The sequence below is a fragment of the Balaenoptera ricei genome, chromosome 15 (assembly GCF_028023285.1).
Source record: "Balaenoptera ricei isolate mBalRic1 chromosome 15, mBalRic1.hap2, whole genome shotgun sequence".
NCBI classification, from domain to species: Eukaryota; Metazoa; Chordata; class Mammalia; order Artiodactyla; family Balaenopteridae; genus Balaenoptera; species Balaenoptera ricei.
Genome location: NC_082653.1, coordinates 31,062,516 through 31,083,166, shown reverse-complemented (window position 1 = coordinate 31,083,166; position 20,651 = coordinate 31,062,516). Strand labels below are relative to the sequence as shown.

Genomic DNA, 20,651 nt, shown 5'->3' with positions numbered 1-20,651 from the left:
TTCTAAGAAGTCAGATCTCAGGCTTTTCTCTTCATGATTGCCCTTGGCTTTTGGTCAACTTTAGTGCTTAACATGTCAGAACTTATCTTGTTTTTTTTTTTCAGGTGACTATGGTTTTAGAATTTTTTAAGAAGAACATAATAGCCATTAATAGTAAACTCCATTTGAAAAGGCTACAAATCTAATTTTGGATTCTGGAAAAATAATCAAAGCAACGTCTTGCCCTTTGGTAGGATCAGCGCTGAATCTCTACAGGGCAGAGCCAGCAGTCCTCACCCTGTTTCAGAAGGCTATGCTGGGAGGGAAGCTGGGTTAAGGCCAGAGGACCTTTTCACACAGTGTAGGAGGTGGGAACATCATTCCCCCTTTACAGATGGGAAGCAGAAGCCCAAAAAGGATTATCCCAAGGCTGGAACTGCTAGTTTCTCATCTTTACCCACAGCTTGTTCTTAACCTTCCTCCAGAAAACAAAAATAGGCTTGAAAATAGTACTCCCATCACTAAATTTAAATGTGAATAAAAACTGGTATTGGTAGACTGCCTTACTGCCTCCTCAGGCCTGCCCCCAACCTGAGCTGATGACACTCCCAGGCAGGGGGTTGGGGGTATGTAGTATCCTCACTCTACAGATGAAGCAACAGAGCTTGAGAGGCATCATGATGGCAGAAGTCACACAGCTTGGGTGTCCGAGCCAAGGCCAGCCATCTGTCCTGCCTTCCTCCCTGCTCTCCTGCTGTCTCAGCAGTAATGCCGAATCTGATAAGACAGTTATCCATTCTCCTCCTCCTGTGACGATCTTGTCTGCTATATACACACGGCCCTGAGAGCTCTCTGGAGAAGGGTGTTGGAAGACCTACAGCCACAGCACTGGCCACAGGACACCAAGAGCCACGTGTCCTGTCACATAACCTAAGAATACTGGGTTACATGTTATAGGTTAAGAAACAGGTGACAGGGAGGCAGGTCAGCAGTCTGGACAAGAAATGGTGATGGTTGAACCAGGAACCCTGGAGATGGACAGGGAAGCAAGCAGGGAGGAGTTCAAGCTTTGGGCAGACTAAAGTGTAACAGACCTGGGTCCCTAGCCAGACCTGGCCACTCACCAACAGCATGGCCTCAGGCAACATGGTTACTGCTCTGAGTTTCTGTTTCCCCATTTGTAAAGTGAGTAAATGGGATGATACTTGGTGTCCCTGGGCACTGGTAAGTGCCCAAGAAGTAGTGGTTGGAACCCAGCATCTGGCTTTGAAGAAGGCTTCTTTCCAAGCAGTGGAGCCTAGCCACCTGTCAGAGCAATCCTGCCCCATCTGCACATTTTCATAAGGTTAAATTCAGTGACTCTTGAATAACAACATTTTGTAAGACAAAGACAGACACTGACAGAAGGACAGTGCCAAAGTAAGGGGCCCCAGGAACTGCAAGAAGCATACTACTGCAGGCTGTGCCATGGTTTATAGTTTCCACGTTATGAAAACTGGAGAAAGGAGAGCCCCAGGGCCTGCCCCAGGTGCGAGCAGTCCCTTCAGGGGCCCTGCTGCTGAGCAGGCAGAGCATTCCCTGCAGAAAGTCCGCCCCTTGGCACAGCACAGAAAAGTACATTATGCGCAGTCTGTGTGGTGAGAATAAACCTAAGTCAGACTCTTCCGACGGACTGAAGTAAAGGAACCTGCCTCTTGCTTTCTGTCTTCTCCCATCTGCCCTCCATCTTGAAGACACGTGACAGGAAGAGCAGGAGATTCTTCTTCAGAAGACCTTGCCCATTCGAGCCTGTTTCTTTCACTTATAGAGTTGTGGGGCATTGGAAGTACCTTCAAATGGCTGGGCCTTGGGGGCCTGCACTTTATTGGCCTGGGAGAGTCCTTAGCAGATACTTTGCCTCATCTGTGAATCTGTCTTTCAGCTCTGTGCAGTGTGCCTAGAAGACTTCAAGCCTCGAGATGAGTTGGGGATTTGTCCATGTAAGCATGCCTTCCACAGAAAGTGAGTATTGGTGTGGAATTATTTAAGAGGACCTGAGTTTGAGGCACATTGACCAACTCACTTGTAGGCTTGGGGCAGTGCCAGACAAGTTTGATGGCTTCATGACTGGTTTATGATGCAGAAAGCTGGAAGCGCCCTACAGGCTGTTTTTTGTGTGTGTGTGTCTATGTGTGTGTGACATTAGGAGGGATCAGGGTGGTGGAACGTGAATACCAAGGCAGGACTTAAGGCAGAGTGCCAGACAAGCCCACATCTCCTTGGAGCCCAGGCTATAAAGAGCTGTTTTACTGGAACTTTCCAATGAGAGTTTCCTTTCCTAAAAACTTATTTTAATCAAAACCATAGTTATTTTAAATCAAAATAAATACGTCTGAATGTAAATAGTAGTGTGGGACCATCTCCTCCCACTTCCTACAGACATATTTAATATTCCCCCTTCTCTTGCAATTTTATGTGTTTTGTATTTCTATTAGAAAACTTCATTTCTCCTCCTTCCCACCACCCTCTTCAATGTACTTCATTCTTTAAGAAGTCATGTATGACTGAGGGTATAGCATACTGACTGTAGCTTCTTGGAAAACTGGAGTCTCTGGTTCCTCCAGAGGGTGAAATGCATTCTCCACCCAGTGGTAGAACTCTTCTGGACCTAGCTGTTCACTCCAGGCCCCACCTCTGAGCAACAGATATGTTCAACATGTGAGGCATGTGGGCAAGGTGTGCCACGAGCATGGGACTGACATCTTCCTTCTTGTGGTGTCTCGTTCTGCAGGTGCCTTATTAAGTGGCTGGAGGTTCGCAAAGTATGTCCACTGTGCAACATGCCAGTTCTGCAGCTGGCCCAGTTGCATAGTAAGCAGGACCGTGGACCCCCACAGGGCCCCCTCCCCGGGGCAGAGAACATTGTATAGCTCATCACAAGGATCAAACTGTTGCAGGAGCCAATGTCTGCGTGGAGCCAGGAGGAACACAAGCAGTCTCTGTGTTGGCTGCTCTACCTGGGGCACCAGCTGCCGCTTCCTTTGTCTAATGAAGAACTCTTGGGCCAACTAGGCTGGGAACCGAGACTTCTGGGTCTTGTGACAACCAAAGTATTCTGCACTACCCCATGCCAAGAGAAGAGGAGTAGATGAGCCTGCGGGTTTGGTTCAAGAAACCTCATGAGGGTCTCTTGCTAACTCCATTGCACTCTCTCTCCAGACACTTATCTCCATGTCAAGGTGAATATCAAGCAGAAGGGATGATAAACACAAGTGTTAGAGAAGGGAACTGAGGGCAGGTCTTTAAAGCCACCCCAACCCCGACCCTGTGGACACATGAGCTTCTATGCAGACCATGCATGCCTTTGCAGCAGCAAACCCTCCTGGCAGCCCCTGAGCCAAGTGAAAACAGTGGTTACCTCAGCCCAAGCACAACCGGCTGCAGTGCCAGAGGCAGTGCCAACAAGGTTTTTCACGTTATGTCCCTTTGATAAGGCCATCTTGGAACCCAAGGGCTTTGGTTACAAAAAAGCAGCAGTACCCGTCACCACTGGTCCTGCCTCAAGTTCACAACACTTGCTTATCAAATCATCTAAGCTAAAAACATTAGATATGCTTGGAAAGGTCTGGTCAAAAGCCATTTCCTCTTATTTCCCCTCCTACTCACCAGTGAGGCACAGCCAAGCCGCCATCAGGAGCCCCAGCAGGGAGTGGGCCTCTGAGCCCATGCTGTCACTGTATGACCTGGGGGCCTCAGGGTGCTGCCCACATTCCCACATATGCGGTGTGGTTCCAGCGTACCTGCGGGTCTTGGCCCACTCCCTCAGTAGGAAGCTGCTGTAAGCCCCTCACATGGCTCCAAAGAGGAGCATCTTACTGATAACGGCCAGTCCTCCTGGCCCTGCTGAGCTGACAGGAGGATGCTAACCCCCTTGCTTCTCCCCATCCTTCTCTCTCTCTTCCCTCTCTTGCCCTATCTCTCTTTCTACTCAAAAGAAAATGCCCATCGTTGACTTAACAATTTAGAGTATCCCAAATAAGATCCCTATGTAATTCTGAAGCCAGGGAAACGCTAGAAATTGTGAATAGTTTCAGGAAGCTCCTGCAAGGCTATTCACCATTGGTGCATGCTTCAGTATTTGGACTTGGATAACTAATTGAAAGTGTCTTTATAGCGGAGAAATGCATGCTGCTCTTTGGCTCTTTCTGCCCAACTTTTCTAGAAATGACTCAGAGTCCAGCAGGATTCATGACTATTTTATGTTAGCTATGTGAAGCAGCACTGGGTCCGATAGAAAGTTCTCTTTCACAGCCCTGCTCTCCACCTCCCTCCATCATAGGGGTGGGACTCCTCATCAACAGCTTTGCCTCTCTGCTCCATCCCACAAGTGTGAGTGGGGGCAGTTTCTCATTGGAAATACAGCCTGCATGATATGGAGAGAGTGGAGGAAACTTTGCTACTCTGTTCATGGCATGTCTCCAGGAATTTTCTTGGAATCCAGCCTCTACCGTCTTAGAATGGGCGAGGGAACCTGTCCTTGGCTCAGGTGGCTGGGGATCAGATGAGGAGGAAAATTCCCATTAGCCTAGAAAAGTGCTGGGCAGAATCCAGTTTGGGAAATTACAAATCCAGTTGGTCAGAATTGGCTGTACCCTACATGTGACCTATTCGTGGTATGCTAACTGGACTGCTTCTTTAAACAGGGCAAGGGAAGTGTGGAATATTTTTATATGAAAGCCTTAGTCTGTCTGGCACCCATGAAAAGAAGTATTTGTACACTCCTACTTTCACCCTCTGTTTCTGCATTCTCTATTTTGTAGCACAATAGAGTTGAATGCTGCAAAGCACCCAGTTTATAGTGAAATGTTTTCAATGACCAATGTTAGAAATAGGCTTACTTTGGACTAGCCTCATTAATAGCCAACACTCACCATTTTCACATAATGGCTTTGGGACGAATGTCACCTCTTAGTTATGGGGTTCCAATAGGAAATAGAACTTTTCCCTTCAAAGGAGGTATTCTTGTGTTCTATACTGCAAATAATTTCATCTCGCAGCTTTTGTAGGATTGTAGCCTTTCAGTGCATCAGTACCAAGGAGACAGCCTCACGAAGTCCCTGTATTTGTAGGGAAGCAAATTAATTCATCTCACAGTGCCACAGCTAAAGGCCAGTTGGACCAGACATTCAAAGCCCATCCATCCATTAGAGGAAAGCTTGAGAGTGCTGTGCGCTCCCCACTAGGCACCATCATGGGTCTGCTTTACACCATGACCTCAACACTTGTGAATGTGCAGGGCTTTTAAAAACCCAGCTCTTCTACTAAGGTGGGGCTTGACACTGGAGTGGTTAAGAGTGTTCACTCTGCTTGTACTCATCTTCCCTTTCTTGGCTTGGTGTCCTTCTATTGCAGCATGGCCAGTGTCACCTGCAGTAGTTATTACTCTTAGCAACACAATGTGAATGTGTTTGCTCCCCACATCTGGGTCCTCCTCCAGAACGTCCCTGTGCTGCACTGCTGTAACTGAGGACGGCCAGGGTTTATGTCTTCCTTTAATTCTGATTAAAATCACAGTTTTATGTGAAGGACAAGGTCAAATCTCCATTCAAAAAAAATTATTTTTAAAGAACAAGTTAAGGATCCCTTAATACTCTTTGATCAAGCTCACACCTCACAGTGAGACCAGTGAGGCTGCCCTGTCCAAATCTATCTCCATGAGTTGTTGACCTTTTGTTAATCTGTAGACACGTGAGGACTCTGGTCTGCTTTTGGGCCACTGGCAGGTAACGTGATTTTTTAACTTCATCTTAATGTGTCTTAAGCAACTCAGAGATTGGGTGTTGCGTGCTATGGGTTAGTGGAGCAAAACTCAGCCTCAACTGGACTCTATGGGTGGGTGAATCATTATCAAGTTGTTACTAGGGGTACAGCTGAATTCAGCTGGCTTTAGGAACAGGGAACAAAACCAGCCTGACTTGATTCCTGGTTGAGCAGGCCTAACATGCTAGTTGTCATCTGCTGCTTTTCTTTGCCACAGTGATTTGGTTAGGCCTATCCCTAGTAGTTAAGGCCCTAGCCAAGGAACAGGACAAGACAGTAATGGCCAGATGAGAGCAGGTGGCCCATGGGGAAGTCTGGGCTGAGGGATACAGGGGACCTCACACCATTGCCAAATACCCTGTTCTTGACAAAGATCCTTTCCCCAGTGCCTAGCCCCTCAAATCCATCAAACGAATGACCTCACGCCCTGTTCCTTTCCACATTACCCATTCCAAAGCCTATCATCTTCATGGCCTGGTCCCATTCTGCTAAGCTACCCTGAACGACTGTAGTAACTGTTTTTCTGAGAGGTTTTCTGGGAATTATGAAATGCACACGGGGAGGCATCTCCAGAGCTCTGAGGAGAAAAGGTGCTCAGCTTGATTTGAATCACCCCCTTGCCACTCACTAGCCACGTGCCTTCCTGCAAGTTAGCCTCCCAAGGCCTGTTTCCTTATCCGCCCACCCAGGGATTGTAATAAGGGTGTCCCCACCAGCTCTTGTGGGGAATTGGCCACCATGTCTGGAGCCCAGCAGGCAGGCCTAGTGTCATGGGGGCTGGTGCTACTAGGTGACATCATCATGCTGGCCACATGGGGCTCCTCTGTTGTCCCGGTAGAAACCACCTCAGCAGAGAGCCTCCTGAGATGTAGAGGCTCTCCCCTGGGTCCCAGTTCACCTGGCTCCCTTCCCTTTCCCCTTTTGATCTTCCTTAGTCACTTCCATTTACCTTTGCCCACGGTGCTTCCCAACATGGTTGCTCAGTGCTGAATATTCCTTAATTTTTTGAATAGGTAATCCCTTCAAGTGGTTCACAAATCATAAACAGTTAAGTCTTCCTTGCATCCCTGACCTCCAAGCAAGCCAAGTTTCTCACCCCTTGAGCACCCACTATTAGTTCCTTGTGGATTCTTCCAGAGATTATTTATACATGTACAAGTACACACACATGTACATGTGCGTGGGGTGTATGTGTGTGTGTGTGTATATACACACACACACACACACACACACAGCTGACCCTTGAACAACACAGGTTAGGGGCGCTGACCCCCTGTACAGCCTGTGCATAACTTTACAGTCAGCCCTCCATATCCGCGGTTCGGCATCCAAGGATTCAACCAACTTTGGATTGTGTAGAATGTATTTATTGAAAAAAATCCACATGTAAGTAGACCTCACTTCAAACCTATATTGTTCAAGAATCAACTGTGTGTATGTGTATAATTTTTTTTTCTTTTTTACTTGTGTAATACCAGACAAGTATATTCAAGGAACATTCCTAGTCATGTGGGAAGAACCATCCCATAAGTCAGAATATCTGTAAAAAGGTGAGCCCAGAATTGGGGGATGTTTCTATAATCACATTCCTTTTGAATAAGGCATATTTTCCACTGAGTGCAGCATGATGAAATTCTAGTTTGCTATCCCAATCAAACTACAATCCCTCCCTGACCCTAACCACTGATGCCCAAATAACAAGACAGCACCACCAGTTTCCAGCCTATCTTTCTGAGTCTGTTGCAGGACACTCAAGAGCAGGCTCCATAGCCAAGAGCAACAGCACAGTCCAGCAGCTTTTGCAGGAGCCTGGACAGGCTGCAGCCGTGCCCCAACCCCCCAATCCAGTTTCAAGTGAGGACCAAGAGCCCAGCAGTGACGTCTGGCTACAACTGTCATGGTTTCTTAGGCAAGCCCATCTTTTTGAGGCAGGAGTTTGAGAAGCAGCAGTAACTGAAGGCTGAGGCATCCTTCTGTTTTGTGGGGCAGATGTCTCAGATGTTGCTAAGCAAATAGGTGGTCAGCTGCCTCAGCATTAACAGCAGATATGGCTGAACGTTCATGTTCAAGTTCATGAACCTACTCCCTTTCCCTTCCCACTCTTTATGAACACACTAAAAAGAAAATGTTCCCATAGAATTTCTCCTCGCCCAACATTTTTTCCATTCAACAACAGAAATTATCCCACCAACATTTTCTTTAAAAAAAAAAAAAAAATTTAAGTTCATTCTTGCCCCTGCAGGAGATCCAGGTTAAAGCTGCTTCCTCCAGGCAGCCTTGGGGGGAGGGGCATGGACTTGTGCCTCTCATTCCTCACCCACCTCCCTGGTATCCTGCCACACAGAACAGCAGCCCAGGGATTCCCTAGATTAAAAGTGCAACTTGGGCCCCTGACCTGAAACTTGGAAAGGAATCGTATGTGAAACTCCACTCTTCTGTCATTTGATGAACCTCTTGTCTTTCATCATTAGCATTTAGGAATTTGAGTAAAGGAGATGAAAGTGTCTAAATTCTGGCAGAATTTACAGTTGATAACTGGAAAATGCTGGGTCATGTTCGTTTAGTAGATTAACGAAGGCTCCCACGTGCCATGGAATGTGCTTCCATTGACTGGGAACATGAGGAAAACAAAGGGGCTTGTTCAGTAAATGTTATTATTCCAGTTCAGCTTCAGAGCCTAAATTGTTGTTGCAAGATGCAGAGTTTTATTCCACTTTTAGACCAAGCATCAGCAAACTTGGCTTACCGACCCAGTGCTCACTTCTGTGGCTATAGTGTCGGGGCCTCCCTGCTCCAGGGACGTGTACCTACATTGTGGGCCCCACCAGTGTCAAGGGACTTGTCTATTCTTCCATGAAGCCCCTCTCAGCTCCCTGGGCCAGTACAAGCCTGGCAGACCTGTGTCTCGGGCCAGGTGCACACCATCCCTCCATCCACCCCTTCCCTCCCAGGCACCCCCTGCTAGAGCAGGAGAGGCAGATGGGGCTAGTGTTAGGAAGTCCTTCCTGGTGACAGCTCAGTCTTCCAAGAGTGTTCCTGAACTGTCATCTCTGGGTCTCTTGACAGATCTTTGCCAGGAAGAGTGGATATTAGTCCTATAGTTTTAAGCCCATTGGGGTTTATTCACTAGATATCATATAACTCCCTCAAAAAAAGGTTTATGAAATGCTGAGCCTCAGGTTTCATAGACATGTTTGTACACTAAGAATTATGCAGCAGAATATTTTTAAACATTCGCAGTTTTTTGTAAGCTATATATTTTTGTATATTTAATTGCTATTTTAAAATTTTAATGCATTTTGCTAATTACTCTTGTTTAAAAAATAAGACATGCATGTAATTGACTTAAATGTAAATAAAAAGCAGATTTTAAAAATACTTTGTGCTGAGCATGTACGCACCCTTGGTCACCCACATCCCACTTAAGCCCATGTAGCAAGAGCTGAAGAGTGGTTCTGAACAAACAGAACTGGTCACCAGCAACAGGTGATTGTGACAGAGGAGCCTGGCTTATCTCTTCCCATGGTGTGGGGTGCCAGTGGGGTGCCAGTCACGGGTGATGAGTGGAGCACCAGGCCACAGCAAGGGAGAAGGCAGAGAGGCCAAGGACCCCCTGCCACCCTGGCCTCAGCACCACAGGTGTGGCTGGACACAGTCAAGCAGTCTCCCAAATGTGGACACCAGTGCTCAGGAGGGCTGCAGTGGTGGAATTGGCCCACACCTCACCCTCTAGCTATATCCCAGGTCTGGAAATACCAACTATTCTGTTGGGAGGAGAAAAAAACATCTCCTGGTCCAAAGCCATCCTGTGGCAGCTACTGCTTCTACTCATCAACCCTCACTAGGACCTCTGCTGCTCAGTTTTGGCCCCATAGCTTCAGGGAAACTGCTCCCCCTCAAGGCCATGCATGACCCTGCAACCAAATCTGTGCCACCTCTGAAACCTCTTCCTAATGCAGGTGCCTGGAGAACTCCTCTCCCCTCAAGTCTCCTGAGCAACAGGCCCCCTGCGCTAGTCCCCTCTGACCACTCTTCAGTGTTCTTCGCAGCCTTTTCCTTCTCTGCACATCTCTTGTTATTCTCACTCTACCCTGGGATTCACTAAATTCCCACCTACATTTTACCCACCTACATGCACATCATTCTCAGGTCTCTGACCTAAATATCCAGCTACCTATTTGGCATCAAAAATCAGGCAGCCCAAAACCAAGTCTCCCCACCAAGCCTAGGTGCCCTCACAGAACCTCCTTCCCCCACTTCCAATCTCCACATCTCTAAACTCAACCCTCTAAAGCATCTCTCTCTACCTGACCATCCACTGCTCCCATCTTGGTTTGACCACCTTCCTTTCACACCTGGACCATGATCACAGCCACGACCACCCCCACTGCCTCTAGTAGGGGAGTGTGGGATGGGACCCTCAGGCTAGTATTTGGAGGGCTGACTGGAAGGGATAACTGCTGAGATGAGACAGGGCAGTGGCTTAGACCAGGGTGGTAGCTGTGGTGACGAAAGACTGAGTTTACATGCATCTCACAAACTGGAGGTAGTGAAATGGCAGGAAACTGGGAGAGGATGCTGGCGGAGGTTCAGAGGAGAGGATGGAGACATTTCTGTGTAAAGATGGCCTTGGAGATACAGAAGAGAAGGGAAGGGGGAAAGGGGAAGGGGAAAGAGGGAAGAGAAGGCAGTCAATGCCTTGGGACTGGAGCTCAGAGGCAAGGGCTGGGCCAGACCTGCTACCTTAGAAATCAGAGTCAAGGTGAGTGCTGATGACTGCTTAAGGAGATCAAGGATTGAGCCTGAGGGCTAGCAATATCTAATTATCTTCAGTGGAGAATAAATTGGCAGAGACAAAGTGGCCTAGGAGATAGAAGGAAAAGCAAGAGGGGTCTGTAGTGTTAGAACTGAGGAAGATGAGAACATGAAATGTCCATTAAATTTAGCAACGAGATTCACTGGAGTAAAAGGATGGGCTGAGCACAAAGCACAAAGAGAAGTCACAGAGGCAGTTTCTCAAGAGCAGGAAGTGGTGAATCCATGGAGGTGGAAGGCGACTTCAAGGCACAAGAGGAAAGGGGGCTCTGCCGGATTCTAGTTGTGTGACTTTGGGCAGGTTTCCTCCTCTGTTAAGTTGTGGAGATGACAAGGGCTGCATGACACGACCCACAAAAAGCAATGGCACAGCCTCGTGAGCACAGTAACTGCGGGGAGAGCAGGTGGGACCCCACAAGGCCTCAGAGGTCAACCTGGGTCTCCATGGGCAGCGAACGGGCTCACGCTGGCTCCATTCCTCGGCCCAGAGGAAGCAGCCAACCTCTACCAAGACTCCATCTAGAAACCTGTCTCTCCTCAAGCAGCCTTTTCAGCCTCCCACACGCAGCCTCTCCACTAGATCCAACTGAGCCAGCCTCCCAGGCAGTTTCCAGCAAGCACAAGGCAGGGAGCAGAAGGTGGGAGAGCCCCGCCCTGCTCTCCATGAGCTAATCAATGGACACCTCAATTCCTCCCTTTCTACTAGCCTGAAATAACCAGAATCCCCCCACTCCTTGAAAAGCTGTCGATACTGGCAGCCCTCTTTGTCTGCTTTTAGTCTTCCAGATGTGCTTTTTCTACTAGCTTACTCACTTCCATCACATCAATTATCCCTCCACTATCCAAGGAAATTCTGCCCAGGGGAGAAGTCCTTTCCCTCCAAACAGACCTTCCCAGGATCTAAAGTGTAAACAAGCTGGAACTGCCCTTCCAAAAGTTGCTTAACTGTTAAAGTTACAGGCACAGAATTAACCTGCCCAATAAGTCTGTAGAACCTTGAAACATGTTTTTCAATACGTTCACACAAGCTAAATGCACACCAGAGTTAATGCACAGAAGATAATCTCCAAGGCCACACTGACAAAATTGTGATTAGATTATAATACATAGTATCAACAGCTTGCCTTACATTTAGCTAGTTCAACAGGACACAAAACCACAGCCCACTGAACACAGAACAGCTCTCCTCTCCTGAAGTGGCTCCACAGAGTGATGCTGAATTTCAAAACTACACAGCACGTTGAACAAAGATATACTGAAGAGCAACTTAAATACAGAGAATTCTCACCGACATGGACATGGTCCACTTTTTTTTTTTTTAATATATATATTTCCTTACTGGTTATTAAGATTTATCTTGATGACTTAGAAAAATACATTTGTCCTTTATCGCTTTGATTCAGGTAGTACACAATCATAAAACTGAGTAAGTCTCTTAAAAAAACAAGTCCACAGATCCCATTGTGGAAGGTTCCAGGAACCCCTCCCCAGGTAATCAGGGGATCTTCAATAGCTCAAGGAGTGCTCCGACAGCTCCAAAATAACCCTGGAAAAAAAAAAAAGAAAGAAAAAGAAAGAAAAATAAGAGCAATTCTCCTTTGACTTATTTAAATTACCATAAATATGATTACAAGCATTAAAGCCAACACAGTCCTTAATTCCTGACACCCATTTCCTGACTCCCATTTTGCTGAGCCCAAGGCCAGCCTGGGAGCAGAGAAGCTCTGCAGAGCTCCTAGGCAGGGGGGGAGGACACTCTGGCACATCAGACCAGAGCCCACAATTGGCGATCCACAAGTTATGAGGCCCAGAGCGGCCCAGTTACCCCTGGTAAAGGACAGTACCTGGGCCGTCTCCTGCGGAATGAGGCGGTGAGAAGCAACAGGGGCCTGGAGCATTTCCAGACAACTCTGGGATGAAGGGAAGATGAGACATGAAGTGCAATGAAGGAGAAGCGGGGACAGGTCACAGAGGGAGAGGGCTGCCTGGGCTGAGGGTGGAAAGAAGGGGGTGGGATGGGTTCACGACTCGCCTGAAGAAGGGGATGAGGGTGGCAGAGATGTTGATGTCCCTCCCACACATCCGGTCACACCACCCCTGAGTGAACAAGGACACAGGAGCAAGAGATGTGGAGAGCAAGGAAGGGGGTTCCATACAGGATGTGCAAAGCTGAGGTGCCCGTGGCAGCCAAGCAGCCACACCCAGAAAGTCACCAGATGTCTGGATTTGGAGTGGGGCAGCAGTCAGGGCAGTACTGGCAGAGGTGAGCAGCAGAGAAGTGGACAACAGAACCTTCAGGCAACGTGTAGAGAAGGGTGAGGACAGAGAAGCAACATCTGAAGAACAGAAGCAACTGAGGGGAAGGCAGAGGCATGAGACAGAGAAGCAGCAGCTGAAGGAAGACATTACAGGACCATCTCCTGAAGTAAGCAATCAAGGCCAAACACAACCAAGACATGACAACCCAAACACGAAACCTAAACCAGGATTAAATATAAAAGAAAATGAGGCAAAACCCATACTGGCAGAAATCAGCAGGAATCAGAGAATAATCGTACAATGATACAGAATCCATCAAGGTCTCCAAAGGATGCAATCAGACAGTAAAGTACTGTAAGAAAGAGAGAAGTGACTGAAAAAGGAATATGGGAAGATCCTGGAAGACCTGCTATGGATTAGAAGAATGTATGAGGGACTTCCCTGGTGGTGCAGTGGTTAAGAATCCGCCTGCCAATGCAGGGGACACGGGTTCGAGCCCTGGTCCGGAAGATCCCACATGCCACGGAGCAACTAAGCCCGTGCGCCACAACTACTGAGCCTGCACTCTAGAGTCCGTGCTCCGCAACAAGAGAAGCCAGCAAAATAAGAAGTCCGCACACTGTAACGAAGCGTAGACCCTGCTCACCGCAACTAGGGAAAGCCCGCGCACAGCAACGAAGACCCAACGCAGCCATAAATAAATAAATTTATTTTAAAAAAAAAATATGAGAAGTCTCTGAAATATAAATAACTAAGGTTTAGTCTATTTTCCAAGAAAAGCTTCTCCAAAGAACATGTGGCCACACAACAGAGGCCTGCCCTTTCACTCTTTTTCGGCTTTAAAAGTAAGCAGCCACAGGGACTTCCCCAGTGGTCCAGTGGTTAAGCATCTGCCTTCCGATACAGGGGACACGGGTTCAATCCTTGGTCAGGGAACTAAGATCCCACATGCCGCAGGGCAACTAAGCCCGTGCGCCACAACTACAGAGCCCATGCACTCGCCCGCACAACTCAACTAGAGAAGCCTGCGCACTGCAACAAACAGCCCGCATGCCAAAAAGAGAGATACCGCATGCCACAACGAAGATCCCGTTTGCCGCAACTAAGACCTGACACAGCCAAATTAATAAATAAATATTAAAAATAATAAAAAATAAATAAATAAGCAGCCACATGAATGTATTATGAGAGAAAGTCAGAAACTGTAGAAGGGACACAACTGAGCAAGACTCAGCCACACTCAGAAACCCACAATCACAGCCAGAGGATAGAATTCAAGGGTGTTCACTTTATTCTTTTTTTTTTTTTTTTTTTTAATTTTTTGGCCACGGCACGCAGGAACTTAGTTCCCTGACCAGGGATGGAACCTGCGCCCCCTGCAGTGGAAGCACAGAGCTTTAACCGCTAGACTGCCAGGGAAGTCCCAAGGGTGTTCACTTTGTAACAGATAGCTCTACACATAAAGTGGTTTTCTGTATCTGTGTTTTATTTTACAACAAAAGAAGAAGGGATAAAGTTAACCATTATAGTGAGTTCTACTGAAGACCCAAAACCTACTATCTAGTAAAAGACAGAGGTTGTTACAAGCCAAGAAGTGTAAGATGAGAACAGTAAACAATGAAAGAGAAAGGCTTGAGAAGAATCTATACAAAGCTTTCACAACAGTAGACACACTGACTTCAGTGTGCAGACAGGAGAATATTTCATGACTCAGAGAACCTAAAATAATCAAAGTTCCACAAGTACGGAGATCGACATTAGAGCCAGAGGCATGAATGTAAATGGAAAACACAGAGACAAACAGAGCCAACAGGCTAACCAGAGAGGAAGTCAAAATGGGAAAAACAAAACTTCATAAAGGGTTCATGTCGTAATTATTATGATATGAAGACGTAAGTTAAAAAAAAAAAAGTTAACCTAAGAAACCTCCACATTCTGCCTTGAAAAAGGTTCAAAAGAGGTAGAAACTCAGCAGGAGGCAAGTTATACTAAGATACAACATTAAACAGGGTTTCTTTTTATTCTAATATTAAGCAAAATAAAACAGGTCAAAGATCACAAAAAGCAAGATGCATATAAAAGGTATAAGAAACTGATAATTCAGTACCGATTTACTAATGTAATAAGATTAGAGGTAAAAAGAAAGTTAGATAACTTAAACTTTAAGCTTTTTAATATGGGGAATTATGCACTTTGGGTTTTAACTATGAACTTAAGCAACTTAAAAGGAAAAACTTAAAGCAACCTTAAAAGAAAAAACAATCTCTTCATATTACTTCAAATCCTACTTTGATTTCTGTCAATTCATAGAAACACTGTTAAAGTAAATATGCAAATACAATTCTGAAAAATGTTCATGATAACACTATCTACAATCCACTTTAACACTTGAAAGCCTCCAACTGCCCCACAACCAAGGGGAGGAAAGAGAAAGTCCCTTCCATAGCTCTGGTTCTGTTCCTCAAACTGAAAAACAGAAAGGCACTTTCCAAAATCGGATTATCAGGTTGAGCAATTCAGTTATTCTTTTCCACATAGCCTGTCTATGTGTTAAGTTCTTATGATAGTGTGGCTCTAATCCTGGAATGCTTTTTACTGATCTAGTTGTTTTTAGAACATACATCTTAAATAACTGGCAAACTGGCACATGAACTATATCAATACATAAAAACTGACATCAAAAAATGAAAAAAGAACTCAGAGTAAGTGCATTTACAAAGTAAGTGCAAATTGCAATGGGGAAAATATAAAGGACGGTTCAGAAAAGAATATGGCATCAGTAATATAGCTGGCTGTTCATCAAGACTTTCTTCTTTAAAACTGCTGAAGCTCAAAATTAAATTAACCAAATATCTACCTTACATTAAATCAGGTAAGAAACAGCTTTTGAACATGACCAAAGTTAACCCATATTATACAAGTACAGAAACAAATAAGTACTGCTTCAAATTCCAGCGCAGCATGAACTGCATGCCCTTTATGAAGGTAACGTGTCACAGGAAGTAAGTCTGCTTACCTCGTGTTCTGAAAAAAGTGCTTTCAACTGTCCCTTGGACCAATAATCCAAAGCATATGCCAAAAGCCGCATGGCGATTGTATTAATTCTCAAGAAATTTCCAACAAATACCACCTGGTTAATGTTCTGAGCACATCAAAAAAAAGGCAATTAGTTTTCATCTTAATTTCTGTTCTCTCATAAAAGCTACCCCAAAGAGAGTACCATGTACATAGTTTTTAGCAGCAAGTTGACTGCTGATCAAAAAAAAGTATTTACATTTAATCCAGTTGATCCAGGGCTACTTAAATTTGATCCCCAGACAACTCTAAACCTACTTCAAAGTATGCCAGAAAATGTCACAGGAGAATACAGATTAGGAAAAGCATTTGAATTAAATTTGATAAACAATAACTACAATTAAATAAAAAGTTTTATACAGATAAGTAAAAAAAATTAAGACCCAATTCTAAGAAGAAAAGTAACACAAATAGGCAAATTATACAAGAAATATCACAGACAAAGAAATTCAACCTCACTAAGTAAGCAAAAAAAGTAAAATTTTAGATCCATTAAAAGTTAGCAAAGAACTCCAGATGTTGGCAGCTTCCTTCCTTGGATGTCTGAGGGACCCAAGATCTTACATCCTGCGGAGAAGGAAGAATTCGAACATCAGCAGAAGGAGCTGGAAAAAATCTGCAACTCCATCATTACCAAGCTGTACCAGAGAGCGCAGGAGGCATACATACCAGGAGGAATGCCTAGGGGCCGAGCTCCCCCATCTGGTGGTGCCTCCTCCGAGCCCACCACTGAAGAGGCTGATTAAGCCAACCTAGTATAGATTTAGCATTGTTTCACAAAAAACACTGAAGGACCCAAATGTGTAGCAAATTCCAAGGCAGTTTTAAAGCTGAGCTGCTATAGTAAACAACTGGGCGTTCTTGATACTTGAACAGTGAATATGTACACAGGGAAAGGAAATAACATTGCACTTTATAAGCACTGTATTGTAAGTGGAAAATGCAATGTCTTAAATAAAACTGTATTTTAAATTGGCACCATAAAAAAAAAGTTAGCAAAACAAACAACTAACTGAAATTCTACCCCCAATATTAGTTAAGTTGTGGTAAAACCAATCCATTCATTCATTGCTAAAAATGATCTAAATTGGTGCAGCCCTTGTGCAAAAGCATCTTGGCAATACCTATCACAATTCATAAATATTCTTTAGATGAGAAATCTCACTCCTGAATAAGTCTCTTATCAAGAATAAATCCATCCAAGGAACAGCTTCACGCTTAAAAATGCTTTACTGCAGAGCTACCATCGGCAAGCAACCAAATGCCCAGTTCTATGTGAATGACTTATGACATAAAAAGAAATTAAATATACAACCATGCAATTTATAATATTTAAGTAAAAAACGTAGAATGGTATGTACACCGACTAAAATATCTTAAAATACATAAGCACAGGACTTAAAGGAACATGCAACAAAGAAAATAGAAGTGTTAAAATATTCAAATAAAGAATTTTTAACTTCTTCATGCTGATACAGTATTTTTAACTAAAAATGAGACAATCCTTTTGTACCTGTTGAGGTTTCCTTTTTAAGTCACATGCTTATATTATCTATTTAAAAGAATAATTTTAAACAAAAGTGTATAAATAGGGATAAGCTATAAAGCTGCACCAACTGGATCCCCAAGGGAAGGCCATTCTTAGTTCTTTCATAGCCCTGTACAATGCTGCTTGACCTGAATGCTACAAGGCAGCACTGTAAAGAAGCTGAAAGCACAAAGACAGCTCTGCTGCAGTGGAGGGGGAGCAGGGTGGGCATGCCTCGGCCCACTCAGTCTTCTCCCAGCTTCAGTGCCTTCCTCTGGATTCATTCCCAGGGACTCTAGAGCTCAACAGTGGGCGTGGGGTCTAGATTCAGCATCGCCATCCATCACCACCACCCAACAGTCCCCATCATCTGCAATACTGGCTACCTTCCCTACCTTCCTATACTTTTTCCTCTACTTCTAGATAGTAGTAGTGTTTATCTTGAGTAAGGAAAAAAAAATCTATTAAGATTAATCTAGGGCTTCCCTGGTGGCGCAGTGGTTGAGAATCTGCCTGCCAATGCAGGGGACACGGGTTTGAGCCCTGGTCTGGGAAGATCCCACATGCCACGGAGCAACTGGGCCCGTGAGCCACAATTGCTGAGCCTGCGCGTCTGGAGCCTGTGCTCCGCGACAAGAGAGGCCGCGATGGTGAGAGGCCCGCGCACCGCGATGAAGAGTGGTCCCCACTTGCCGCAACTAGAGAAAGCCCTCGCACAGAAACGAAGACTCAACACAGTCATAAATAAATAAATAAATAAATAAATAAAAGAACGTGAATTTCTAAAAAAAAAAAAAAAAAAAAAGATTAATCTAGGGCTTCCCTGGTGGCGCAGTGGTTGAGAATCTGCCTGCCAATGCAGGGCACACGGGTTCGAGCCCTGGTCTGGGAGGATCCCACATGCCGCGGAGCAACTAGGCCCGTGAGCCACAACTACTGAGCCTGCGCGACTGGAGCCTGTGCTCCGCAACAAGAGAGGCCGCGATAGTGAGAGACCCGCGCACCGCGATGAAGAGAGTGGCCCCCGCTTGCCACAACTAGAGAAAGCCCTCGCACAGAAACGAAGACCCAACACAGCCAATAAATAAATAAATAAATAAATAAATAAATAATAAAAGTGTTTAAAAAAAAAAAAGATTAATCTACATGTGAAACGTTTTAACTTTGCCAATGAAACAAACTCCACCACTTACGAATACATTTAGGCACTGTTCAGAGAAAACAGACGTATACAAGGCGGGGCCCACACATTAAGTTCTGTATTTTCCTCAGAGCAACTAAAAAAATCCATGTCCCCTTACTTCATTAAGGGCACACATTCTTGCTATTGAGCCAATGTTGTTGGTGATGGTGATCAAAGTCGCTCTGGCAAGGTCCTCTTTACTCACAGCTTCTCGCTTCTCCTTGCTCATCATGTTTCCAAAGCTATGATGGAAAAAAAAAATCTCACTGCTAAACCAAAGGCAACACAGCTCAACAGAACTTAATGTTACTTTACTAAGACAAAAGTTACTTTCAGGGCACCATTGTTCAAATATTCAAACATTTTATTACAAAATAACAGAGCATCTGCTCAAATAGAAATGCAACTTCAAGAACTCAAGCATTCTTTTTTTTTTTAAATAATAGGACACAGAATTTTATTTTAGTTTAGTTTTTAGTTTTTTCCTCAAATATTTTTTTTAATGAAGTTTTATTTTATTTTATTTTTTGGTCATGCTGCATGGCTTGTGGGATCTTAGTTCCCTGGCCAGGGATCAAACCCATGGCCCCTGCAGTGGAAGCTCGGACTCCTAACCACTGGACTGCCAGGGAATTCCCACACCTCAAGCATTCTGAATGAGCAAATGGCTTTCCCTGTGGTTTCGACCGAAATCTAGCTTTGACGCCACGTATCTGCACATTCAGATCCATTGAAGGCACCATGCTCCTTCTGCAACCAGGCTAAGTTTCAGGAAGATGCCTCAATTAGCAATTCGCCCCCAACTGCACAGCTGTTCCACTCAGCTGAATGGTCACATTCACATCTGGTAAACTGCTTTATCTGACATCTGAGTCCCTGAGTAAACTATTTAAGAGTTTCAGATTTCCCTAGAAGATCAGGTATTTCAAAGTACCTGACCAGCAGAATTGATATATAAATAACTATGACCTGATCACAAACCCAACCAATCAGAAAAGGAAGTGATTATCATTGAGCAGATGCTACAAACATAGAAAATGGAATCTACAGCATTTACAAAGTACCTAAAATTAGTAAAGAAACATGTATATGAGTGCCTTTTCTATTATTAAAAACCATGTGCCCCAATACACAAAAAAGCAACTGTATTTCTAAACAATCCAAAAATGAAATTAAGAAAACAATTCCATTTATAATAGCATCAAAGAGAATAAAATGCTTAGGAATATATTTACCAAGAGAATAACACTTGTATACTGAAAGCTACAAAACATTGGTAAATAACAGCAATGATCTAAATGGAAAGACATTCTATCTTCTTGGGTCAGAAGACCTGATAGTGTTAGGATGGCAATACTTTCCAAAGTGACCTAACAGACTCAACACAATCCCTGTCAAAATCCCAGTTGCCTTTTGGTGCAGATTATCAACAAGCTGATCCTAAAATTCACATGGAATGTCAAGGGACCCAGGTTAGCCAAAACAATCTTGAAAAAGAAGATTAAGTTGAAGGATTCACTCTTCTCAGTCTCAAAACTTAGTACTACAAAGCTACAGTAATCAAAGCAGTGTGGTACTGGCATAAGCATAGAAATATAGATCAATGCAATAGAAATGAGAGTCCAAAAATAAACCCATACATTTATGGTCAAGTGATTTTCAACAAAGGGGCCGAGAGAATTCAATGGGAAAATAATAGTCTATCCAACAAATGGTGCTGGGACAACTATATATCCTATATAGCCACATGCAAAAGAATGAATCTGAACCTCTACCTCACACCACACACAAAAATGAACTCAAAATGGATCATAGACCTAAATGTAAGAGCTAAAACTATAAAATGCTTAGAAAAAAATACATAAGTCAGTCTTCATGATCTTAGGTTAGGCAATGATTTCTTATACATGATATCAAAAGCACAAGTGATGAAAGAGAAGACAGATAAGAATGAGTTCATCAAAATTTAAAACTTCTATGCTGCAAAGGCCACCATCAAGGAAGTGAAAAGAC

At 44.5% G+C, this 20,651-nt stretch overlaps 2 protein-coding genes across 4 annotated transcripts in view; one reads left to right on the top strand and one right to left on the bottom strand.

Moving 5' to 3' along the window:
- Positions 1 to 9,156, top strand: part of RNF24 (ring finger protein 24) — a 140,278-nt gene extending 131,122 nt beyond the window's left edge. Inside the window, exons 5-6 of the mRNA XM_059897273.1 lie at positions 1,901 to 1,980; positions 2,750 to 9,156. Coding sequence (XP_059753256.1) covers positions 1,901 to 1,980; positions 2,750 to 2,888 — 219 coding nt within the window. The 3' untranslated portion in view covers positions 2,889 to 9,156. The remainder of the gene's footprint in view (positions 1 to 1,900; positions 1,981 to 2,749) is intronic.
- Positions 9,157 to 11,676: 2,520 nt separating this feature from the next.
- The window catches only part of PANK2 (pantothenate kinase 2), a 28,276-nt gene continuing 19,301 nt past the window's right edge, over positions 11,677 to 20,651 (bottom strand). Inside the window, exons 6-8 of one of the 3 annotated variants that reach the window (XM_059897270.1) lie at positions 18,757 to 18,880; positions 15,869 to 15,994; positions 11,677 to 12,139 (exon numbers count right to left, since the gene is read on the bottom strand). In XM_059897270.1, coding sequence (XP_059753253.1) covers positions 12,089 to 12,139; positions 15,869 to 15,994; positions 18,757 to 18,880 — 301 coding nt within the window. In that variant the 3' untranslated portion in view covers positions 11,677 to 12,088. The other 2 variants (XM_059897269.1, XM_059897268.1) reach the window with 2 other exon arrangements.